At 37.1% G+C, this 25434-nt stretch overlaps 3 protein-coding genes across 9 annotated transcripts; 2 read left to right on the top strand and 1 right to left on the bottom strand.

Annotated features, from left to right (window-relative positions):
* The first annotated feature begins 999 nt into the window (after window positions 1–999).
* On the top strand, window positions 1000–7797 carry LOC125223942 (mitochondrial inner membrane protein OXA1-like). 2 transcript variants are annotated; one of them, XM_048127261.1, is made up of 9 exons: window positions 1000–1513; window positions 1582–1672; window positions 2069–2116; window positions 2292–2350; window positions 4940–5015; window positions 5141–5272; window positions 6756–6854; window positions 7098–7152; window positions 7256–7797. In XM_048127261.1, the coding sequence occupies exons 1-9, from the start codon at window positions 1155–1157 to the stop codon at window positions 7582–7584; spliced, it is 1248 nt and encodes a 415-aa protein (XP_047983218.1). In that variant the 5' UTR covers window positions 1000–1154; the 3' UTR covers window positions 7585–7797. The 2 variants fall into 2 exon arrangements, with proteins under 2 accessions (XP_047983218.1, XP_047983219.1); XM_048127262.1 differs by lacking the exon at window positions 1582–1672 and having other exon boundaries at window positions 2077–2116.
* Window positions 7798–9157: 1360 nt separating this feature from the next.
* Window positions 9158–17371, top strand: LOC125219371 (mitochondrial adenine nucleotide transporter ADNT1-like). 6 transcript variants are annotated; one of them, XR_007176121.1, is made up of 10 exons: window positions 9158–9306; window positions 9836–9882; window positions 10406–10569; window positions 10713–10750; window positions 10830–10942; window positions 11069–11176; window positions 11284–11628; window positions 12109–12195; window positions 16383–16596; window positions 16676–17371. XR_007176121.1 is itself a non-coding variant. In XM_048121337.1 (9 exons), exons 1-8 carry the CDS (start codon window positions 9177–9179, stop codon window positions 12190–12192), a joined length of 1029 nt encoding a protein of 342 aa, XP_047977294.1. In that variant the 5' UTR covers window positions 9158–9176; the 3' UTR covers window positions 12193–12195; window positions 16383–17371. The 6 variants fall into 6 exon arrangements, 5 of the variants coding, with proteins under 5 accessions (XP_047977294.1, XP_047977295.1, XP_047977293.1 ...); XM_048121337.1 differs by having other exon boundaries at window positions 16383–17371; XM_048121338.1 differs by lacking the exon at window positions 12109–12195 and having other exon boundaries at window positions 16383–17371.
* Window positions 12451–17332, bottom strand: LOC125219370 (COP1-interactive protein 1). The gene is made up of 2 exons (XM_048121334.1): window positions 17084–17332; window positions 12451–16984 (listed from the first exon to the last, which is right to left on the bottom strand). The coding sequence occupies exons 1-2, from the start codon at window positions 17292–17294 to the stop codon at window positions 12753–12755; spliced, it is 4443 nt and encodes a 1480-aa protein (XP_047977291.1). The 5' UTR covers window positions 17295–17332; the 3' UTR covers window positions 12451–12752.
* Window positions 17372–25434: the final 8063 nt, after the last annotated feature.

The raw sequence follows: 25434 nt of genomic DNA, 5'->3' as shown, positions 1-25434 counted from the left end.
TTATGAATATTAAAAACACCATAATTAAACCCACACCCAACCATTCCGCTAATGCCCAAGAATAGTTAAATCTACTTTCGCAATTGCCTTCAAATCGATGAAATTTAAAACAAAACAATGTGGATAAGTGGTGAAATATGCATACCTTATGAATGTCATCTTCACCAGCCATGGAGAATCGATAAGAATCGAGCTTATCCGACGATAATTGCTTCAGATAGGTCATCCGCACTGCAACAAATTAAAGAATTTCAATTGAACGACCTAATATCATACAACCAAAGTACTGACAAAATCGGTGGACCTAAATTCGTCGGCGGAGTTGTTAGGCATACAATCGACGGTGACCGTGGGTTTTGAGGACCGTCAACACTCTTTGAATGCAATTGGAGTTGACTTCGATGAAAGGGGAAAGAAGGAGAGGGGTGTAATGGACAATGGTGCTCTAAGTCCCCTAACCGGAAGAATGACATATTGAGTTATCGGGGAAAAAAGTCTAGGTAGCCTCATCTAGATTTGTGTGGTAAGTATCTTAATTTCTAGCGGGTCATGGAGTATATAACGGGTTCGTAGGGTTGTATATCAGGGCAACCAAAGCATTGATATAAGTTAGATAGCAGGCCTAATCTAGGGCCTATCCCAGTAAGGATCTTTATCCACTTTTCCTCCTCCACTCCTGCTCCACTCTCATAGGGGAATAAAATAATCCACCATCACTTGTTAAAATTGGTCATAATTATAATACTCCCTCTGTCCCAGAGAAGTTGGCATACTTTGAAAATGGCACGGGATTTTAGGAGGTTTTGTTTTGTGTGTTAAATGGAGAGAGAAAATATAATTTTTATATTCACGTGAGAGAGAACTTCTTTCAAAAAGGGAAATGTGACATCTTTTGTGGGACAAACTAAAAAGGAAAGTGTACCATCTTTTGTGAGACGGAAGAAGTATTATTTTATTTCATTGTGAGAGTGGAGTAGGAGTGGATGAGGGAAGCTGCAGAGAAGAAACGCGACTTCTCGAAAAATCAGTGCTGCAGCCGCAAAAAACCACTAAACCCTTGCAATGAAAGTTAAATCATCAACAGAAATTCTCTACTAATTTCGGAATTCTGCAAAAAAAAAGGAGATTTTTTGGCCTCACATTGTTACAGATTAATGGCTTTCAGGCGTAGCGTGACTGCGCGCGCCAGTTTTCTGTATCACCAGCAACGAGTCGCCGTTCCATTCTCGCATATCGATCGCAACAACGGCGACCGCGAAAATCTGCCTCGTCATAACGCTAATTACAATGGCCCGTTTGTTGCCGGACCAAAGTTAGGGAGTTTTTATGGATCGAGGAATCCGTTCCGAGATCGGAGATTTGCGATTCCAGCTACTGTGAGAAAAATGTCGACAGCGCCGGGTGTGTTGGGAGAGACGGCTGCACAGGTATCTCCGGTGGCTGACTCGTCCTCGCCGATGGCTGCAATACAATACATGATTGATTATGTGCACACTTTTACAGGGTTGAATTGGTGAGAATTATTTATTTAATTTCTTCAATTTTGATTATGGATTGAAATGAAAATCTGGCCGTGTTTAGGTGGACATCCATTGTTGTGACCACTATTTTGTTCCGTACGCTTATACTTCCTTTCTCAATACATTACACTAAATCTGCGTCAAAATTCACTGTAAGTTCTTCCATCGTTTTCCATTCTGTCTTCTAATTGCTACACTTGATTAAGACTCACATGACAACTTTAGCTAATTACATTCTTTTCATCAAATTGTGCAATTTTCTTCTATCATGTACATTCAAAGATCTACAACACAGAGAATTATTTCTCTACAATACAGCGTTTCCTCCCCTTCTCAAAAACATTGAGGGTTAGATATGCTAAGTAGTAAAAAGTGAAGTGAGGTATTGCGATGCAACTGTCTTCTGATAAGCCCCCTTTCGTTTTTCTGTTTCTTCTTTTGTGAAATCCAAATCCCTACGTTAGCATCATCTTTGACTCCGTTTGCTATGTGAATAATGCTTGGCCTGCTTCTTTTTTCTGATGCCAAAGTCATGTCTTATGATGCAGCTTATAAGGCCACAGTTGGAAGGGATTGTGAAACAAGTGAAGAGTAAGGTAAGTGCATCAAACTATTATCGGCTGTTGTGAATTTCTTATTTATTGCTTGATTGTGTGTCAAAAGGCAATATCCACTTGAGGAGCATTATGCAACAGAAACCCCTTTTTGTTGCATTTCTACTTGATTGTATTGCTTTAGAAACTTGATGAATGTTCATTGGTTTTTTTCCAGGGTATGACTCCTGCTGCTGTACATGAAGGCCGGGTCCAAAAGTCAAAACTATATGATACGTATGTAGCCTTTCTTTATCCTAATTAAAAATTTATTGACATTTTACTTTTTTTATTTATTTACGTTTTCTATTGGGTGGTTAAGTGGTCCAACTTTTCGACATAATTTATAAGACATGCAGCTTTGCAATTTTTGTAAGTCTTGATTGCACTTATTTCCACCTTCAAATAAAAAATGGATACTAATACCTCATATAGTTACATTAGGCAATATAAACAGATGAGATCCGCCTCTAGTTTTACTCTACTTGCATGCAACATGTCTGCACAGATGTCGGTATTATAGCATGCCATCCTATTTTCTTGTTTTTATGATAAATCTTTTAGAAGCATTTAGAAGTTTTCAGTACAAAAATGTTCCAATGAACTAAGAAGCACATCAAAGGAACTCCTAGTCCACTACTAAATTAAACCCAGGCACATCTATACTTGCACCTTCTCCCTTCTGGCATGAAGTTGAGGCGTAACAGATTCAGCCTTCAACAATGGCCGTTGTGCCTATGGCCTTCCATATAGCTTATAAAGTGCCACCCCTTTTGCATAGTTTTACTGGTTTAAATTGTTGGTGAGCTCGATAAGCTTTAATGCCCTTGGTTGATATGGTCATCACTCATCAGAGGTTTTGGATTGGGAATTGGGATGCCTCTTCATTTCCTAATGCAAATTGTCTGGATGCCTGATTTATTTTTCTAGAGCTTGCCCTTCCACATCAGTTGGGCCACAATAACTGAGGTTGGGATTGAAGCTTGAACCTACTGATACGGATAATCACGAACGTGGCAACAATAAGCGAGATGTGAGAGGATATAGTCGAAGTTGTTTCCTGGTTTTCTTTAGCTCTTTACTTTTGGTTGGAGTCTTGTAGTCAAGCATGTCTTTGTTAGTTTAGTTTTGTTGGGAGTGTTTAATTTTCGTATCTCTAATATTTGTTTTGGTTAAGAGTATGGGCTATTTAAGTCCCCCGAGGTTTGACCGGGGAGAGGGTCTGGAATTTTAGTTTGTATTAGCACTTGGCCACGGCCTCTCATAAGAGGAGTTAGTATAGGGTGCAGCGGTATAAATGAATAAAGAATAAAGATTTTCCATGGTTTGATGCATTAATGACTAAAATAAAATAAGTACACATTAATGTCGCCTATGGTGTCAACCAGTTGGATATGAAGAAAGAGAGAGATGTTGGGAGGTCCAACTTTATAATAGGGTGCTAAGGTCTAAATGAGTTTAGTAATGACAGTGACAGACAGAGATTGGGAGGATTAACTATAGCGGAGGGTTTGGGGTACTCCATAATCTATTACAGCACCCCTGCCGGTCGCAACAGAAAAGAACAATATAACAGAAATATGCTCCACCATGGTAGAGTTTTTTTGCTAGGAAGTCGTCTGATTTTTCGGCGAGGTTTGGTGTCTAAACTCAATGACCGCCCAAAAATGCAGATACCATGTACCATCGACACCAACTTCGCATCCTCATCTTCTGCCATGGTGCCACCACACATCTGCATACAACACCTCCCTAGTTTACGCACACGGACTTTGGGGCTGTGCAATAGGCTTTACCCCTCCATCGATTGATGGCACAAATGCACTAGCTTGGTTGACTTGGGCGACTCAGCTGCTCATACAACAATGCCCCCTGCTCGATCAACATGTTCCTTTCTCCCTGTCACCCTTTATGGTCCCGCCTTATTTTGTGTTCAGCTGCTCCTTCGGCGCGATCCATCAATATCTTGGAATAGTTATTGAAGGAGTTACTGGCTCGTTTTGGTGAGAACCAGGAAATCGATGATACAAGGCACTACACATGACTCGACAAGAGGGTCATTATCGTTGTACTTTGGCACTTTCAAAGCTCGTATTGCCCAAACCAACGATGTCCCAAATCATCAACATGTAGGCTTTTTTCTCGCTGGGTTAAAACCTGCCATTCGCTTGCAACATGAGGATCTGAGCATCACAAGTTATCTAATGCCGTTCGAATGTTCAAGTGGATTGATTGCTTGTTTTAACCATGTTCCAGTACCAATCGTATGTCTTCCAGTGACAAGCCAGTCCCATTGTATCACCATGTCTTCCAGTGACAGTCACATATTAGTTTGTGTATTTCTAGTCTTTAATCTGTGTATTTCTAGTATTTGTATTTGTTAGGAGTTTTGGCTATTTAATTCCCCCGAGGTTTGACAGAGAAGAGGGTCTGGAATTTTAGTTTGTATTGGCACTTGATCATGGCCTAGCAAACACTTTGCCACATTCAATTAGTGGTCTTTTCAGTCGCTGCTCTAAACACCTACCAGTCCTTCCCATAATTTGTATCTGCCTCATCATTGTAATCTTTACCCCATTGATTGACTGGTAGGATAAGCAGAGCCAAATATTCTCCACCATGCTATACCAACAAAACGTAAAAATATACTTGACTAGGTCATGTGCTTATCAAATGATCTCTGCACACGCATCAATTGTCATCTTACTGAATTAAAATATTTTTTGTTATGATAGTGATAATCATTGTCACTAGTTGTATTTTTAGTTAAAACACTCATATTAAGAACACGCCATTTACATAGATGGTTGCATCTTGCTGTTACAGATATGGTGTCACACCGTTCACCCCTGTAAAGGGAATTCTAGTTGGCGGACCTGTCTTTTTCTGTTTCTGCTTCGCAGTAAGATCACATTTCCTTTAAGTCTTCTCGATGATTCCTTCGGCTCCCAGTAGATTTGTGTTTATCCCTTAAAGTTTTCCACTTTTGAACTATTTGACACTCTTGGCTCATTACCTCATGTTCAGATCAACAATATGGCACAAAATGTTCAATCTTTCAAGGAGGGAGGAGCATTCTGGTTTACTGATTTGACTACTCCGGATGCAATGTATATTTTGCCAGTTTTGACGGCGGTGACATTTTGCAAAACAGTCGAGGTCAGCCACTTGAACTGTGTCATCGATTGCTTGATATCTATCAGTACATGTTATACTCTTTTAGGCTATGAAACAAAATGTCCAAATCATTTTACCTGATAATATGAAGTGATATTAATTTCTGTTTTATCTGTTGATGCATCAGTGTTTTGTTTAGTATGCTTTCTTATCATGATTGAAGGCTGAAGCACCATCTATCTATCTAGGGCACGGTTATACTATTAAAATTCCGAAAGTTATGTTGTTAAAGGGTTAGAATTTACTTGCAACTGAATAATTCACGTGTAATAAATTGAATATTTCATTATTTGACGTGTAAATTGTTTTGTATAAATACCACTCACTTAATCAAGATCATGCATAAATTACAAATTTACAACTAAGAAATTCTAAGGCAAAACACTTCTGGATCTGGATGTCCTTGTACTAATACTTTTTATTTCATTAAGTCATTCTACAAATTTTTCATTAGATCCTTGTATTAATGCATTTTGTTTCATGTCCGTCTCCAACCATTTATACCAAGCTCAATCCCATTTTTGAGTATATGTCACATCGAAAAGCAACCATTTACATCAAACTTAAATTTTACATAATTTTTTAGCATATATGTCGGAAATTTTTGCAGTAGCTACAATAAACACTCATATTTGGTGTTGTTCTGTTGAAAAACGCAAAATGGGTTTGAGTTTGCAGCATGATTGGGGAATTATGGTTGGGGAAGTTTTCTACACCAAAAATGAGATTTGGTACATGGTTGGTGATAGCTAACTCATTTTACATTTCATAGGTCCTTATACTAATGTATTTTGATTTATGAGGTTCTTTGGTTGAATATTTATTTAACGGACTTCATAAGTTAATTAACTTTTCTTGTGTTAATTATATTTATTCATTTTCCTTTTTTTCTTATTTATTTTGAAATTAATTTAGTTGCAATATCGGTTCAAGAATCATTGGAAAAATGATAAATTTATAAATTGACAACGGGCAATATCAATAAACTTTTTCATTTCCCCAATGATTATTGAGTTGATATTGCGACTGAATTTATTCGAAAATAAATATGAAAAAAAGAAAAATAAATAAATTTAATCAACACAATAAAAGTTAATTAAATTATATAGTCAATTAAATAAAGATTCAACCAAATTAAAAATAAGTATAAAAACCTCTTAAATCAAATGCATTAATATAAGAACATAGTGAAACAAATAATTTTTTAAAAGAATATAATGAAACCAAATCTTTGGTACAAGGACCTACTGAACCGAAAATTTATGGAAGCACCTAATGAAACAAAATGTATTAGTACAAGGATTTGTAGATGTGTTCTTTGCCAAATTCTATGGTATGTTAGTGTCTTAGGTGGTTGAATTAATTGATGAATGATAATAATATAGGTATTAGTCTGCTGTAGATATTATGGAAGTACACTGATGTTATTGACCAGATAATAGTACTTATCCACATCCTTTTTTAGCACAACGCTCAACAAGGTTTGGAAGGCGATCCAACTGCCAAGAACAGCTCTAGAATCATTGCAGTATTATCGATCCCTATCATTGCTCAGTTCCCGAAGGTATGTGTTATGTACTTCTGCCGAAATTCGGTTTCCAAGTTCATGGAAAAATAAAGAAATTGCTCTCCATGTACTGCAACTGTTCATACCCGGGATGATAATTTTTGGTACTTTTTATATGCCGTCGTTATCTAATTGTCTCCACAGCCAGAAAAGAAATGTGAATCAATGCCTCTTAATAACTGCCATGTCTTTACCGCTTTAACACTTTCGTACTTGCTCTCTTTCTCTCTTCATCTTCAGGCTATGTTTTGTTACTGGATTACATCAAACCTGTATACCATCGCTTATGAATTGGGTGAGCCTAGTCATGGCATAATTGACTAGTGTTCAATTTTCCAGTTTTAAAATCAACTTCTGTCAAATTCTTATGATTTTTCGAATGCTCCGCGACTTTGCAGTGATAAAGAAGCCTAAGGTGAAGCAGATGTTGGGAATACCGGATCTTCCACCACCATCGACTAATCAGGAACCTCTCCCCTCGTTTTCTGATTTGTTAAAGAATGTAGTTCACCAGCTGCAGCTAATAGGTCTTTTTCCTCCAACACCAGAGCAGCCTCGATCACCACTGCCAGAGCAGTCTTTATCACCACCTCCTGCTAATGAATCGTCGAAGCCAGTAAATCGAAAATTGAATTCAGTGCCATCATCGGCACCCAGCCAGCGGATTAAGAACTTAGATAAAGAGGTCAAGGGAAGGAAGAAAGGGAACAAAAGATCTTCCGGATGATGGAAAATTAGTAGAATTAGATGACTAAACAAATAAAGTTATTTAGAGCATGCAAATTTGATATCGTTCTTAGTAGTTCATTAGATTTTGGATTAAAAATGAAGTTAGTCGAAACTTAGCAGAGTTTTTGAACTTCTCTCTAGATGAGTTAGGATATGAGATTGAACGTTTTGGCATCGTCTGATAGATGACTTAACTTCTTCTGTTTACAAATTGTCTTTGATAAATAGTACTCCATTCGTCCCATAATAGATGTTACATTTCTATTTATGAAAAAAAGTTTCTCTCACATGAATATAAAAATTATATTTTCTCTCTCTATTTAATACAAAACAAAACCTCCTAAAATCTCGTGCTATCCTACAAGTGTGACATCTTTTGTGGGACAGAGGGAGTAGTATATAAATTGTATGGTGATGGATATGCTACTTATCACACTTGTTTGATGCACGTTTAGCATTGTTTGTTTTGATTTACATACTCCCTCCGTCCCATAATAGATGGCACACTTGGGAATTGATACAAGATTTTAGAATATGTTATTTTGTGTGATAGGTGGAGAGATAATATATTTATATTAATGTGAGTGAGAGCTTTTTCCAAAAAGAGAAATGTGACATCTTTTGTGGGACAAACTAAAAAGGAAAGTGTGACATCTATTATGGGACGAAGGGATTACTATTTAGTTTGATTCTAATACATTGAAAATTGTTATTGAAATTTTTAATTTCACAAAATTCATAAATATCAAAAGTTGAAGTGATATTATTTTTAGCGTTGTTTGTTTCGATTTATTATAGTTAAGTGATATATTTCCTTGGGGTGTATTAGAGTCCTCACAGCTGTTTAGTGTTAAGCTTCAAACAGATTACAGCCCTTGGATCATTGGATTTAGATGGTTGTGATCCAAATAGCCGAGCTACATTATTTGATGAAAAATCTTCTGACCGTTAGATGACAAAATCGTAGGGTTGAGATTCAGTTGAATGTTTGGACAATATTTACCTGTTGAATTTGAATACATCCCATATTTCCTATATGGAAATAATATTATTTGTTATTAACTTAAATCACAAAACAACATTATATAAAATTTCATTTTAGAAAACAAAATTTTCACATTCGGTGGGACAGTGTTACTTATCTTAATTTTTTGTTAAAATCTTAAGTTATGAGAATTTTTAAGGGTAAGTGACTCATTTCTAATATAGTATTACAGTGGGAGAATTTATCTTCATTTATAATATTTTGGTAAATTGTATGGTATCATAGTGGGAGACCCTCAATTAATGTACAGATTGTATAACTATGAAGTTTGGTAAAAAAAAGGGAAATTGGTCTCTAAAATGCAAAGTTCGTGATATTATATACCAATTTCAAAGTTCATGGGAAATACCAAATTTTAGGCAAAGTTCATGGTTTTAGAGACCAATTTCCCTAAAAAAAATTGTTCAAACTCAATGTTATTTTTTCAATTTTCCCTAAATGAAACCACTTAGCTCTAGGTGAACACGTGCGAGACACGTACAAATGGAAAAATATCTGAATTTGTAGCCCGCGCGGAATTTAGTTATTCTTCTGAACTTAGCTCAATGGCGTCGGAGAAAACCGCTGCAGTTTCAACTTCTGAAACTGAATCTAAGCAATTTCGTCAAGGACCCACCCGCACTTTGCTCACCATTTTTAAATCTCTCGTTGCAGGAGGCGTTGCCGGCGGAGTGTCAGATCCCTCTCTCTCTTCATAAAATCACTGGTTTAGTTGTATTTTTTTTGTTCGTTATACATTTGCGATCGTTAGTCGTACATAAAATCCGCAATTAAGTAATGTAGATTTCTGCTACTTACATTTTTTATTTTTGAAATTCTAGGGAAATGTGACACTGGACAAAATTTGGGGTTTTGTTCTTGCTAAACTTCTCAATGTTTAGTTAGTTATGCTGTAAGTTTAGAATGGCTTTAGAAGGTTATGATTCTAAGTTTTGCATTGTTGGTAGAGTATTAATTTGAAAATCAATTTTTATCATAAAACCATGAAAATTGTAAAAGTTAACTCTAGATTGTATGATTTTGATGTTATGTAGTTGTTTTATAGAGGAGATTTTGTGCATTCTGCCACACTTCTCTTTGACTAATGATTCAGCGCTCCTCATTATGTATCTCTTATTGAACACTACTTGCATAGAGGAGAGTTTGTGCATTCTGGCGCACTTCTCTTTGACTAATGATTCAACGCTCCTCATGTCACAGGTCACACGCACTGCAGTTGCTCCCCTGGAACGCTTGAAAATCTTGCTTCAGGTCATTATTTGAAGTTTCCTGGCATGCTTCATTTCCTTCACTTGTGCCATTGTTTCAATAGGTGCTTGGTGCTTTCGTACATTATAGTAATTTTTGTTGCTTTTCCAACCTTCCCTTTTGTTCTAACTGTTAAATTAAAGTTTGGAGAGGTTACCTGGTTTGGAAGTGCATCCAATCATTTCCGGTTTGTGAAAATTTGGACATTGTTTCAGAAAGACCTGTCCTAGACTGGTCAACAACATGTTGCTGATGAAGGTTTAATCAATTTGAATACATTACTTGTTCTTTTGATAGTGATTATGTTGGTGATTGACCCATTTTTCTTGTTCATTCTAAGACTGGATGCAAACAAAGTAATTTTTTTTATTAGGAATCTGTATGCTTGATGCTTTTTGATAAAAACCATTGCACTACTCCACATCTATCTGAATTTGTATTTAAAACTTTTTCCATCAGTCAACCTTGTCATATATTCACTTCCTGTTACTAATAATTTCGATATTCATACTCATGAAAATCACAGGTTCAAAATCCACACAATATGAAATATAATGGCACAATTCAGGGATTGAAATACATATGGAGAACAGAGGGTTTCAGAGGGTTGTACAAAGGAAATGGCACTAATTGTGCCCGTATTGTTCCAAACTCAGCTGTCAAGTTCTTCAGCTATGAGGAAGCATCAAGGTAGGTTAAAGTCATCAAATCTATTGTTTATCTTTTGACTACAAAAATAAATGTTTCCAACTATTGTTTGGAATTGTATGGTATTCCAGACATGTCCTAAATAACATGCCTCTCTCGGTTCTAACTTTACTCTCTTTACACAGACGGATATTATGGTTATATCGTCAGCAAACCGGGAATGGTAAAATTGGTTCACCATCTTTTCTCTTCTTATTGAATATTTAGAGAGCGTAGGAAACTATTCAATTCATGTGTTGCAGAGGATGCTCAGCTCACTCCACTTCTACGTCTTGGAGCTGGAGCATGTGCTGGAATTATTGCCATGTCAGCAACTTACCCCATGGACATGGTACGAGGTCGGCTTACTGTCCAGGTATTGCTAATAAATATATCTTCCTAGTTCCTACTGATTATATTCGATTTTATTATAGTTTCAATGTAATATATCAAGGTTCTCAGCAATAATTTTTAGCCTCAGCTCTTCAACTCTTCTTTTTAGACAGACAAATCACACTACCGGGGAATCTTTCATGGTCTTAAAACAATTTCCATGGAAGAAGGACCTCGTGCATTGTATAAAGGGTGGCTTCCTTCTGTTATAGGAGTGGTATGTAGTGATTTCAAGTCATTATACCAAAAGCATTAGTTTTCTTTGAGATTTTCTTGCAATATATAAAGCGCAAAAGCCTCATACATGTTTCATCATTTTCTCAGGTACCCTATGTAGGTCTCAACTTTGCTGTATATGAATCCCTGAAAGATTGGTTGATAAAAAACAAACCATATGGACTAGTAGACGACTCAGAGTTAAGTGTGACCACAAAGCTCGCATGTGGTGCTGCTGCTGGAACTGTTGGACAGACAGTTGCCTACCCTCTTGATGTTATCCGCCGAAGAATGCAGATGGGGGGATGGAAAGATGCCGCTTCTGTAGTCGCCGGGGATGGGACAACAAGAGCACCACTTGAATATGCAGGAATGGTAGATGCATTTAGGAAAACAGTTCGGCATGAGGGATTTGGGGCACTGTACAAAGGCTTGGGCCCAAATTCTGTCAAGGTTAGTCCTGTCATGCAGGAATATTCTACTGCGTTCACTACTTAGCATATCTTAGGGCTCTCTACCTTTTTTATCGCATGTTTTTTCTAAGGTGGAAAATTTTTCTCAAACACTTAAAACATGGGAAGATATAATCATGTTAATACCACATGATAATATTATCATGAATTGGAGTGAGAATGAGGGAAATGGGCTGCTCGGAAGACTAGTCACACGTCAGAACATGTGAAACGTGTAGGGAAGTGGCGAAAATATATATTTTTCACCCTAACACAGAAAGGTAAGGACGAATAACACATTAGCACACAGTAAAAGAATAAGACCCGCTTAAAACATGAAAAGCCTCAACAAGAGAGCAGCTACATAATTATGTTTGTTTTCTCAAACACCAAAATGCGTATACCATTTACTTGTGCAGTTTTGTGAGTGTTTGGGAAGACATTAGATCTTGAAATGTATAACGAATCATCTCTCGCTCAGGTGGTCCCTTCCATAGCGATTGCATTTGTGACATATGAGGTGGCTAAGGACATTCTTGGTGCAGAGATGAGAATATTAGATTAAAAGGTGCTACCTTTTTTATTCAACTTCATGTTGGAATATTCTTCACTCATATAGAGCAGATCGATAAATATTGAACCCATTTTTGTATTAAGCGATTATCTGCTTAATCTGAAACTGATAGTGAAATAGGTAGCAAGAATTCACTACCTAGAAACATACACGTCCACTTTAAATGTTAACCAGCATCTGTAGAAATTGCTTGTACTAATACTGGAAAACTTGATACACTTAGTAATTTACCATTTATGAGAGAGAGAGAGAGAGAGAAAAGAAGCCACACTTCTTTGGAATTTACTTTACAACAAATGTTTTGTGATAAAATCATGAAAATATTTGTTGTACCCAACCCGAAAAATAAATTGAATACTGACTATAGAAACAAAAACAAATTGGAATAATTATCCCCATACACACCACACCCTATCTTGACCTCAAAAAAATGAAAATTTATGTATATTACTGACAACATCTAGCAAATTTTCCTCAATGCTGACAAAGGAGCAAGGGAAAAAGACTTAAAAGTATAACAGTGCAGAGAGAGTAAATTTTTCTCAATGCATCTACCTTCTCATTGTTTTGGCAATCATATCTTTTAGCTCGTCGTTGCGACTGCGGTGGTATTCAATCCATATGCACAACTGTCTTATGGCCTCTCTTTTCTCCTCAATCAAGCTCTCAAATCCAGCCTCATTTTCCTTCATCTTCATCTCCAACTTTCTCGTTTTCTCATCCATTTCTATTACTATTTTCTCAAGCTCTCCCATCTTCGTCTCCCTCTCTCTAACAGTTTTGATCAAGCAATCCTTTTCGTCCTCGTCTTTTTGCAGTGTAGTTTCTAACTCACCAATCCTTCCCTTGAGGTGCATACTGTTACCCTTCTCATCACTCAGTTGCTGTGACAAAACAGTGATTTCCCTCCTAAGCTGATCTTTCTCGATGTTACTATCTTTGATGCAGTTTGTTGTGATCTTGAGCTCATTTACTGTTTCATAGATACGAGACTCTATGTGGCCATAGTCTTCCTCAAACTTCATGTGGAATGCATCTATGCCTGTTAAAGTGTCGTTCAACTTATGTGATATCTCTCCAACCACTCTCACTTGAGCCTCTTTATATGTTTGAACGATCCCTGAAAGTGTAGCAATTATCTCTTGTAGTGATTTCTGCTCTTCCAGTAACTTCTCTTCCTTTTTCAAGTAGCTCTCGTCTTTCTCAACCAACAACTGCTCTGTGACACGGAGCTTCTGGCTAGTTAAACGTTGCTTGACCTCAATGTTCCGAACATTGTCTTCCAGTGTACAGAAGTCATCTGTTTTCATCTCGAGATCTCTCTTTAGCCCTTCTATGTTTTCTTCCAGCTCATTCACTTCTTGATTTTTCGCATACATGTCAATTTCAAACTGCTGGGTCATCTCTTCTATCTTCTTTTCAGATGATCTCAGACGTTCTCCACAGCTTTGGAACTGATTTTCCAGTTTTTTGAGCTCCTCACACAATCTGCTTTGCGCATCTTCGTGTTCTTGCAGTTTCTTCTCCTGCTCGTTGATCTTATTAACTAATTCAGCATTATTATTCTCAGTGAGAGCCAAATATTCCGCGGCCTCTTGCTTGCTTTTCTCAATTTCCACTTCCAATCCTCTTTTCTGAGATTCCAGCAGTTCCAGGTGCTGTTGAAAAGCATTAATCTGTTCTTTCAAGGAAGAAATTTCGGCGGATGACTCATTCTGCAGATCATCCATTTTTTTCTGAACAGTTAAGAGTTCATTGCCTCTCTCTGCTAGTGTAGTCTCCAACTCACAAATCTTGCTGTCTAGGCCATCTATCTCCCCCCTTAGTTGCTCTCCCTCACTAACTTTGATGTTTATTTGATCTTCCATTTCACCATTTTGTTGGCGAAGAGTCTCCAACTCTAGATTCAGATCGTTTAGCTGTACTGTCAGAATTTCCTTCTCTTCAAGTAACTTTTCTCCATAAGCAGTTTTGCCTGATAGTTCTTCTTTTAGCTTTTCAATCTGTAGCTGAAGCTCTGATATTTCTCCAGTCTTTCTGTCGAGAATGATATCTGCCTCACTTCTTAGGGCAGCCAAAGAACCTAATTGCTCTTGTAGACTGCTTACTTCTGCAGTAACTGCAGCAATCCGAGCGAGTGCTTCTCTCTCTCCGTCTTCGGATTTTTTCTGTAAACTAGAGAGTTCATGCTCTTTCTCAGTCAATGCTCTCTCCATCTCAGCAGCTTTTTCTTGCAGCTTTCCGTTTTCCTCTTGCAACTCACTAAGTTCCTCACCTTGTCTCTTCAACTGCTCTTCAAGTTTGTTATTCTGGTTGCTCAGGGTGTTGAACTCCAGATTAAGGTCTTTAATTTGCGACACAAGAATCTCTTTCTCTTCCACCGTTTTCTGTTTTTCTGAACTCCTGTCTTCTAATTCTTTTTTCAAAGTCTCTGTCTGAATTACAAATTCTGAAATTTCTTGGCTTTTGCTATTCAGCTGTTCCTCTAATTCCAGTTTCATACTGCATGTGGAGTTGAGCTTCAGTTCCAGATCTTTTACTCGTCCCAGAAGAGTCTCCTTTTCTTCAATTTTCCCCTTTAGCTCCGAGCTTTTATTTGTCAGCTCTTCTTTCAGAGTCTCAATCTGGAGTAAGAATACAGAGATTTCTTCAACTCTTTTTTCAAGATGCACCTCTGATTCCATTTTTTGACTGAGCAAGGTTTCCAGTTCCACCTGCTTTTCATGGATCTTATCTTTCAAGTCCTTGACTTGAGCAGAGGATTCAATCTCTTTCTGTGCTAATTGTGCTTCCAGCTCGCCCTTTTGAATCAGCAAGGACTCTGCCTCAGCCTGGGTATTGTTGATCTGCTCTTTTAGATCATTTACATGTGATAATGATGACCTTTCTTGATCTTCGAGTTTTTGGAAAAGAGCAGAGATTTCATCATCTTTCTGTTTCTCAATGTCTCTTCTTTTCGTGTGTGATGAATCAAGTTCCAGCTCCAATTCCCTCGTACGAGTTGATGCTTGTACTGTGTGAGACTCGTGAATCTCCATGTGGCTTGACAACTCTCTTTCCTTTGTTTCCAACTTTTCAGTCAACAGGCTTGATTCAGTAAAAAGATCATGAATCTTGTTTTCAGCCCGTTTAATCTCATCCTCAAGCTGTGAAATTGTTGAAGACAAATTGGTTTTCTCCTCTTCAGCAGTCTTATGCATCTGACTAAGCTTAGTGATTTCTGCAGTTGCTGTCTTCAGTTTCTCCAGTGCTTCCATTTTGTGAGCTTCATAAATCTCAAGGTGACTTGAAAGCTCCCTCTCCTGCTCAGCCGATTTCTCCCTCAACTGGCTAGAATCGGTAATAAGATCTTGAATTTTGTTTTCAGCCTGTCTAATATCATCGTCAAGCTGTGAAATTTTTGAAGAATAATTAGTATTCTCCTCTTCAGCAGCCTTATGCATCTGACGAAGCTTAGTGATTTCTTCTTCTGCTTTCTCCAGTTTCTCTAGTGAATCCTCTTTGTACGCCTCATGAGTAACAATGTGAGATGAAAGCTCCCTTTCTTTCTCAATCATATTTTCTCTCAACATGCCCGACTCTGTAATAAGATCTTGAATCTCTTTTTCAGCCCGTCTAATGTCATCCTCAAGCTGTGAAATCTTTGAAGTAAGACTAGTTTTCTCCTCTTCGGTAGCCTTTTGCATCTGACTAAGCTTAGCGATTTCTTCTGATGCTTGCTCCAGCTTCTCCAGTGCGTCCTTTTTGTGGGCCTCGTGAGTCACAAGGTGACTTGACAGCTGCCTTTCTTTCTCAGCCAAATTTTCCCTCAACTGGCTGGATTCGGTGTTGAGATCTTCAATCTTGCTTACAGCCTGTTTGATCTCTTCCTCGAGATTCAAAATTTTTGAGGAGAGACTACTGTTCTCCTCTTGAGAGGCCGTGTGAATCTGATTTAGCTCGACCATTTCTCTTTCTGTGGATTCCAGTCGTTGTTTTGCTTCTTGTTTGTGAGCCTCGTGAGTCTCCAGATGACTTGCAAGCTCCCTTTCTTTCTCTCCCAGTCTTTCTCTTAACTGGTTTGATTCAGATAAAAGATCCTGAAACTTGGTCTCAGCTTGTTTTATATCATTCTCAAACTGTAAAATCTTTAAGGTAAGATTAGTTCTCTCGTCTTTATCATTGTCTTGCATCTCACGCAGCTTACTGATTTCACTTTCCGCGGAGTCCAGTTTCTCCTTTGAAGTAGAGAGTTCCCCCTCGATTGCTTCCACCTCTAGCTGTATGGCTTCTCTCTCCTTTTGAAGCTGGCTATTGATGGTTCTCACCTCTTCAGCAATTCCCTTCTCCTCCTCATGGATGGCAACGGCTGCATCTCTGTCGATCTTCATCTCTTCCAGCTTCTGGTTCAACTCGGTGTGTATCTTAACCGAATTCTCCAGTTCCAGTTTCAAATTTTGACATTCCTGATGCAGCGTTTCCTTTTCGTAAACAGTGATTGCAAGCTTTCTCTTCAAGTCAGCAATCTCAGCCAGTTCTTGCTCGACAGCTGTTGCTTTCTTCGAGCCTCTTTTTCCCCTGTGCGAAGAACCATCTGAGTCCGAGGAATCAGAGCTGGACGAAGAAGAACTGCCCTTCCCATGTTTCCCGTTTGCCTTTTTTCTCAACTCCTCAGTCAGATTATCATAACGCGCGTACAGAGACTGGTACTGATTGTGGAAATCCTCAATCAGATCAGCCAGTGGTTCTTTCCCACCATCGTCTTTAAGAATCTGTATGATCTTCTGCACGTTTCCCTCGATTACTGTAAGCAATAAGGCCATTCAGGAAAGAAGTAGAGCCATTGAAACATCATGCTTATAACAGATCACTAAGTTTGATGAAATTATCAGAAAATGCACACCTGCTTTGGTTTCTCTCAGCTCCTCGTCACGTTCGGGATCAACATGATTTCCAAAAAAGACCTTGACCGCTTCGCGCCATCGATGCTTGGGCATGTTTTCTGTGTTCTCAAGCAGCTTACCTGTATATGGTAGATCACAAGTCGAATGAGAGTTGATTTTGTCGAGCATGCTAAAAGCATATTTGTCCACATGAAATGTGTAATCGGGCATTTAGACCTAATTCCTTTTGTAAATATATTGAAATGAATTAAGATGCTTTTAATGTAGGAGTACATCATTTTACTTTTTGTGTAGAGAATTCAAGTTCCAAAAACGTGGGTTAATTTTGCAGGTTGAAAGTTATTCACTAAGACTAATATGAGTATCAAACGCTAGATAAGACTTTGTAATTTGCTCTAATATACCTCTACTATATTCCGTAGCAACTTAGTTCGCTCTATTAATGCGTTCGAATGAAAAAAATACATCATTTCTATTTTTATATACTCCCTCCGTCCCAGTTTTATAGTCACATTTTGCCATAAAAGTCCGTCCCATATTTATAGTCACATTTATAATTTTCTATATTTGAACATAAAATTTTACCCCATTATTCACTAAAATTACATTCAAATGTCATTATCAATACCAAAATAAACCAAAACAAAAATAAAAAATCAAAAAGTCAATAAGGGACCCACCTTCAACCAACTTACTTCATTTATTACACACTGCACCATTTCACTTCATTAATTACACACTCCATCAATTCCTTAAAATCCGTGCCATAACTAAATGTGACTATAAATATGGGACGGAGGGAGTATAAGATAAGCTTTTTTCAATTCTCACTTTTTCTGACAAAATCAAACATTTCTTTTTATAAATTAAACCAAACACCTAAGTCAAAATTGGTAATTATTACTCCATCCGTCTATCAATAAATGTCTCATTTTTTTAATTATTTTTTATAATAAACCCAATATTACACTAACTTTATTTTAGACACATTTCACTATAAACCTATTATATACAAATAGGGTCCACCTTCCACTAACATTTTTCACTCACTTTCTATTACATTTCTTAAAGTTCGTGCTCGATCAAAATTAGCCTTGTATTGGTGGACGGATGGAGTATGAATTGAAAGAGAACAATTTGGAGTAAATCACTAGCCGACCTATAGTTGAGTTCTGTTATAATATGGGTAGACACTACTTATAGTTTATAGTAGTCCAATTTCTATATACTGCATCCGTCTCAAGATAAACGAGTCATATTTTTTTTTTTGGATATCCCAATATAAATGAGTCATTTTCCTTTTTAGCAAAAATTCATCTCTCTTTACTTTTCTACTCTATTCTCTCCTTACTTCTTTACATTTCTCCCTTATTTACTCTCTCTATTTTAATTTTTTTTAAATCATTTCTACAAATCTTTTGACAAAAAAAAAGTGTTTCACATGAGCCAAAGAAATATGTGATCAGAATTGCTACAGCTCACAAAAACAGGTCCATTCACTTAAATGCCTATAAACATCTCATATTTGCACAAATCACGCTAATTATCACATATTATTGCACGACAATTTTGTACATTTTACTGACTATACGTGACAAAAATTCTTCATACAGGGCATCAATTAGTATACAACTAGGCAGACCATGTGAATCCACATGATCACGTGGGCCATCATTTTCCAGTTCACCAAATTAAATGAAAACACTCAAAATTGCTTACATTTTCCATTATTGTAGACTTGTAGTCTAATAAAAATAGGATAATTCATATTTTAAATTAAAAATACTGAATTAGTTACTATTTTTTGTAACCACCATTCCAATTCATTTTCAATGATACAATGGATTACTAAAAATAGTCAATCAATTAATCAATAGTAAAATATTTAATTAATCTACTCTTCATAGTTAACGACCCTTAAGAAATGATGACTAAATTTGACGATTGATAGTTGATACTAAAAAAACGACAACTAGACCTTGGGTTTGCATAATCTCTCGTCTTCGTGATAAAAACAAAAGCAGAATATATGTATATCCAGGTAGGGAAAAAGGAGTAAAAACAAGAATAATAGACAGTAATGAATTTTTGTTGATCAAATTTCTCTTTATTATCATTAGTTATAATCGGAGGGAGAGAGAAAGAAAAAGACAAAATCATCTCGATTTTGTTTTCAATTTCCAATTCTCGCAACTTGAACTAGTCAACTACGTTCAATATCTACGTTAATGGTTTCCAAACAATGATTGTTTATCCAATTAAACCCTACAAAATAGTAGTAACAACTAAATATAAGCAGAAACGAAAAAAACAATCATGAATCCAAGATGAAGAAGAAGCTTAACGAATCTGAATCGATCCCAATCAGAAACGTTCATAATATATGGTGATCAAGCAACTCTAATTATAAATTATAAACAGATCATCTAATTCGATTAATTAAAAGAAATTACCTCGAAAATAAGCAGCTGACTGTGAAATCACCAAAATCTTCTAGCTTTGTGAGAGAGATGAATGTGTATTATTATTATTTAAATTTGAATGGGAATGGGAATGGGAATGGGAGCACAATGGTGTGCTATCTATAATTGGCCCAAAATTAAAATGAAACAAAGAAAGGAAAAGTGAATTTGTCATCTAGTCTATTTATTATGCACAGATAGATTCACAGCGACCTCCACTCCAATTTTCAAATGGAATTTCTATGTTCTATTTAATTACCCATTTATTTGCGACAAATTTCGGAAATACCAGTCTTTATGAAATTCTGAGCTGTCAAAATAATTGCACAATTATTTGTCAACATCTATACTTTTTGTGCTTATATGTAAAGCCAGATCATCATATGACCTATACAAATAAAATTACTCTCCAAATATTATGCATCTTCATTAGAGCATCCTCAATGCATATGCATGCAGATGTCCCATAGCCTTCTCGACGGACTTCCTAAAAACACCTTCTGCCACGTCACTAAGGACATCTCATAGCCTTCCCAGCACTGCCACATCATACGGACTTCCCACTGCACAGTGACGAACACCCCATAGTCTTCCCGCGCAGACTTCCCGCAATAAAAAAAATTCACAAATTCACCAAATTTAACAATTCACTGAATTATAAACAATGTACAGTATTAAAATTTCGACACGAATACGGAGAAAATGCAACTACTTTATTTTAAAAAAGTACAAAATTATTAATATAAAAAAAACTTAACCAACCAAAAAAAAAAAAAAAACTACCCCAAGCTTCGACAAATTGGCTCCCCGTCTCATTCCTCGCCATCACCAGACTCGTCCTCCCGGTCGGCGGTGGTGCTATCAGTATCGGGCAGGGGTGACAGCCTCAGATTTCTCCTCAGAGTGTCGATCCCATCCTTCAACATCCGCTTAGACATGGGATTTGTCACTGCATGCCACTTCTCCGTTGTTTCGATCATTAACTGCGCCATCTGCAGTTCGGCCATTTTGTTGAGCTCGGGAGTGATCGCAGAAGGAGCTTCCGATTGGACCTCTTGGGACCTGCTGGAACCTCTCCTAGCCTGTCATATCGCGGCCTTTTGCCCAATCGGGCGACGGCGGCGGGAAGACGACTGAGGTGTCGGGATCTCTGCCTCGGCCTCGGGTAGTTCATGGGAACCGGCACTGCTGCTGTACTCGCCGGAGGCGTTGATCTTCGTCCGCTTCGGCCACCCAGCTTCAACACCTGCCATAAACTTGGGGGAATTCTCCACCTCAAGATAAACCTCCCAATATTTGAACTCCCCGAACCCCTTCTCACTGTTGGGAAACTGCTGGTGAGACAGAAGCTTCACATCTTTGGAGGTCATGCCGCTGGTTTCCAACCGGAGGTTCTTTTGGTAGAGGGCGGCAAATCGGCTGAGTTGCTTCCTCAGCCGCTCCCACAGTTTCCGACATTGCTCTGCATTGTGAGCCTTCCCACCGGCCGGTTTCCAGTCGATGTAGTTTTGGCTAATACGGTACCACATTCTGTCGATGACCTGGTTGGACGAGACGTATGGATCCTCGACTACACTGATCCATGCCTTTGTAAGCGCGACACACTCCTGAATGCTCCAGACTGTCCTCTTTCTCTTGCCGCCTCCCTCCGCCCCCGCCCCATCATCGGTCGCTGCACATGAGCTAGTGGCCTTGCTCTTTGCGTCCTCGCCGGTGGCGCTGCTGGCTGCGTTGCTGGCGACATCCGCGGAGCTATCCCCAACTCCTCATAAGAGAACATCTCGATGCCAGCGAACTGAGTCTACAGTGTAGTACGCTAAGGAGAATCACTAGACAATAAATCCATATAGGGGCGATAGACATTGTCCTCGTGTGGTTGGGGGACACCCTGCCTGCTCCCTCCCGCAGCGGCAGTGGATCCCTGTTGCAGCTGCGGCATCATCATCCCCGGTTGCATTTGGGGTACCATCCCCGACATTTGTTGCATTTGGGGCATCGACCCCGGCATTGCGGCAGGCATCCCCAACATCTGTTGCATCTGGGGCATCATCATCCCGGACATATTGTAGTAGCCGGGCATCATCCCCGGCTTGCTGCATCATTCCGGGCATCATCCCGGACATCCTTGCACTTCCGCCGGCATTTCCCCCAACTCGAGAGTGAATATTCGGCGAGGGAATATTCATCGTCCGTGACTCGCTTGTGGCGGGGGAATCACTATCGTAATGCGACATTTTTCGGATGAAAAGATGAATGTAGAGAGAGAAAAACTTGTTAACACAAATGGTGCGAGTGAAATGAAGTTCAACGAGCCGTATATATGGATTTTGAAAAAAAATAGAATTATCGGACGTCCGTCCGCATGCCACAGCGGTGCACGTCCCGCCGTCGTCGCGACGGACGTCGCTAGATACCCGCGGAAATCCCGTGTCCGCACGGGATGTCCGTCCGCCCCTCTTCCTTGCACAATGGCGGACGTCTGCCGCGGACGTCGGGGACGGCGGTCCGACGCCCGGCGGAAGTCCGGCGTTGATGATGCTCTTAGAGGTCCAAGACGAAAACAATAATTGAAACCATGCTTACGTCAAAGATAGCATGCTTTGATTCTTCTTACTCACCATTCACCTTGCATACAAACAAAAATACAGCATGTCACCACACGAAATTTAATTACTCCAATCGTCCCATAAAAGATGCCACACTTATGAAACGGCTTGGAATTTTAGGAGGTATTATTTTGTACGGTATGTTAGATAGAAAGAGAAAATATACAATATTTACATTATTGTGAGAGAAAACTTTTTCTAAAAGTGGAAATATGACATATTTAGTGGGACAAACTAACAAGAAAAGTGCAACATGTTTTATGCGACCGAGGGAGTACTATTCATTGGTTCTAAAAATAATACTACTGCCTTCGTTTTCCCATTAAATATCTAATATTTGACTGATGCAGTATTTAATAAATTGTTTGACTTTGTTAATAAAAGTGAGTAGAAAAAATTAGTGGAATGTGGGTCTCATTTTTATATATTAGTTTTATAATAAAATGTGAGTTAAAATGAATTAGTGAAATGTGTGATATCAGAATTTGACAAAAGTTTTTGTTTTAGAGACCAATATTCATATTATTAATTTAATACGTCCCCCATCCCACTCAAGATGTTCATCTTTTCTTGGTTTTTTTTCCCACTTAAAGTGTTCACTTTCTATATTTGAAAATAAATCACTCTCTCTTTAATCCTCATTAAAATATTCAACTACCTTTTTTTCTCTCTATTTACTTCACCCAACAACTCCTCCTAAAATCTTACCAAATATATGATTAAGAATTTAAGATTGTGAAAATTTATTACATAAATTACACTAATACTATATATAATTCTGATAAAAATCTTATTTCAAAAACTAAGATGAAATTATAGTATTTTTTTTCCTTAGATTATCATGATCAACGGTTTAGATTACGATGCATAATAAATCTTTTAAAATTTATTTTATGCAATAATGGAAAATTATTGAATAAAAATTTGGTAGTTATGAAATAATCTACAATATATAGATGCAATATATATATATATAGGAGTGCGATCATATCATAACTCATATTTATGTGATAACCTAATAACCCTATCATTTTATGGGTCAAAAGTATCATTTTTTCTAAAAATGATATTTATACACGATAAAATGATATTTTTTCAGCATGCATAAAATGATACTTTTATTCCATAAAATGATATTTTTCGTCCATAAAATGAGGGTTATTAGGTTATCACCATAAATATGGGTTATGATATATATATATACACGATGGGGATGCGTTAAAATGACAACACTCTTAAAATGACACTGTGACACCACGCTAGACTGCAATATTATATATGCTAGACTGCAATAGTATAAACGCTAGACAGCAATCTACAATAATCTAAGATTGCAGTCTAGCGTATTGGATATTGCAGTCTAGCGTATTGGATATTGCAGGCCGCGTCACCTTTTAGTCTAGAGTATTGGATATTGCAGTCTAGAGTATTGGATGTTGCAGTCCGCGTAAATTTACCCTTGCGAATTTTTTATGATTGTCACATGGCAGCTGATTATTGGTCCACGTGTACAAATGATTGGCAAGGAATGGTAGTATGGTGTTATTTTAAGATGGGTTGTCATTTTAACACATCCCTACACGATGTATTCATAATTCAGAGGAATGTTATGCTACATACTTTACATGAGCTCCTTATGTGAGCACAACTCTCGTTTGACGCATGTTTAGCGTTGTTCGTTTCAATTTACATATTTAGTTTGATTCTAATACATTAAAAAATGTTATTGACATTTTTAATTTCACAAAATTCATAAAAATCAAAATTTGATTTGTTCGTTTTCTCTATAATTTTAAATAAATTAATAAAACAACAAATTAAGCCTTGATTTTTATGAATTTGTGAACTTAAAATTTTCAATAATATATTTTAATGTATTAGAATCAATCTAAATATATAAATCGAAACGAGCAATGCTAAATGTGCGTCAAACGAGAGTGTTGCTCATATAAAGAGCTCACATAAGGTATATAACATATCAATCCTCTTCATATTCATATGGTAAATAACCAAGTCGATTCACTATTATAGTCTTGTAAATTTTTTAATTCTTTGTTTCGCATATCATTTACAATAACAGTTGGCAATCCTAAAATATTTCAAAAAATTACAATTTTATTTTAAGCCTGTCCACAAAAAATAGTCTCACTTGTATGTGGCACGGGTTTTAACGAAAAAATTGATAAAGTAAGAGTAGATAGGATAGGAGAGGGAAAGAGAAAAAAGTAAGAGATAGAAGGAAAAAAACTTAATAAAGTATGAGATAATATTTGTATTTTTAAAATAAGACCAATTTTTGTGAGTACTCCGAAATGCAAAATAAGACTATTTTTCATAGACAAAGGTAATATAACTCTCAATTTTGAAATTGCTTTTCCACGACCATATGTAATAATAGAGTTCTATAATAATGTAATTTGTATTATGAGAACTTGCAGTACAATGTTGTTCATTGCAGTGCCATAATAACTCGAAGTTCAATACTTTCATAAAAATATGTATATTTGAAATGACACGAGAATTAATGTACAATTGCTAAAGTAAGAGAGATAAGAAGAATAATAGCTAAAATAATATTAGTGGTTAGTGTGACCCACATAATTATTAGTGTTTAATGAATTGTAATGGTGGGCTATAGTGATAAAAATTGTAAATAAGTTGATATATATGACTACTGAGTTGGAGATAACTTTCCACAAATAGAAAATAGAAAATGCACACATTTTTATGGGACATATGAGAATATATAATAACTTATGTTAATGTATATAATTTTGTTTTCAAAATTGCAATGATGAAAATAAAATGTCATATTCAAATAATTTTCCTAGGATAGTGTTAATGAATGTGAGACCAACATTATTATTAGTATTTAATGAATTGTAATGATGGGTCATAGTCGTATAAGTTGTAAATAAATTGATGTATATAAGTAAAACGTAAACGCATTTCCGAATTGTATATGTATACACAATGCAGCTGTTGTCGGTCAAAATATTTTACTTTTGTAATGTCATGTTTTCAGTTCGTATATACTCTCTTCCTCCCATAATAGATGTCGCACTTTTCTTTTTAATTTGTTCCATAAAAGATGCCACATTTTCTTTTTTGGAAAAAGTTCTCGCTCAATGTAGAGGAGACTCTCCTATATATTATTCTCTCTCTTACTTTACTTTTTCTCCACTTTAACTGTTTATTATGATTTTATTAAAAACACGTGCGAAAAAGAAATGTGTCATATGAAATGGGATAAATGGAGTATCATTTTTTTTAAAAACGAGT

This window comes from Salvia hispanica, chromosome 4, assembly GCF_023119035.1.
Source record: "Salvia hispanica cultivar TCC Black 2014 chromosome 4, UniMelb_Shisp_WGS_1.0, whole genome shotgun sequence".
In the NCBI taxonomy this organism is placed as follows: domain Eukaryota; kingdom Viridiplantae; phylum Streptophyta; class Magnoliopsida; order Lamiales; family Lamiaceae; genus Salvia; species Salvia hispanica.
The sequence above is the reverse complement of the archived record's forward strand: the minus strand, read 5'-3'. Positions and strand labels throughout refer to the sequence as shown.

What these genes read in the sequence shown, in the direction of transcription:
- LOC125223942 (XM_048127261.1), top strand. Translation starts at nt 1,155, where the DNA reads ATGGCTTTCAGGCGTAGCGTGACTGCGCGCGCCAGTTTTCTGTATCAC. An exon ending in ACTTTTACAGGGTTGAATTG is followed by an intron (nt 1,514 to 1,581) that starts GTGAGAATTATT and finishes GGCCGTGTTTAG; the next exon opens with GTGGACATCCATTGTTGTGA. An exon ending in AAGTCAAAACTATATGATAC is followed by an intron (nt 2,351 to 4,939) that starts GTATGTAGCCTT and finishes TTGCTGTTACAG; the next exon opens with ATATGGTGTCACACCGTTCA.
- LOC125219371 (XM_048121337.1), top strand. Translation starts at nt 9,177, where the DNA reads ATGGCGTCGGAGAAAACCGCTGCAGTTTCAACTTCTGAAACTGAATCT. An exon ending in AGCTATGAGGAAGCATCAAG is followed by an intron (nt 10,570 to 10,712) that starts GTAGGTTAAAGT and finishes CTCTTTACACAG; the next exon opens with ACGGATATTATGGTTATATC. An exon ending in GAGGTCGGCTTACTGTCCAG is followed by an intron (nt 10,943 to 11,068) that starts GTATTGCTAATA and finishes TCTTCTTTTTAG; the next exon opens with ACAGACAAATCACACTACCG.
- LOC125219370 (XM_048121334.1), bottom strand. Translation starts at nt 17,294, where the DNA reads ATGCCCGATTACACATTTCATGTGGACAAATATGCTTTTAGCATGCTC. An exon ending in GCTGAGAGAAACCAAAGCAG is followed by an intron (nt 16,985 to 17,083) that starts GTGTGCATTTTC and finishes TATTGCTTACAG; the next exon opens with TAATCGAGGGAAACGTGCAG.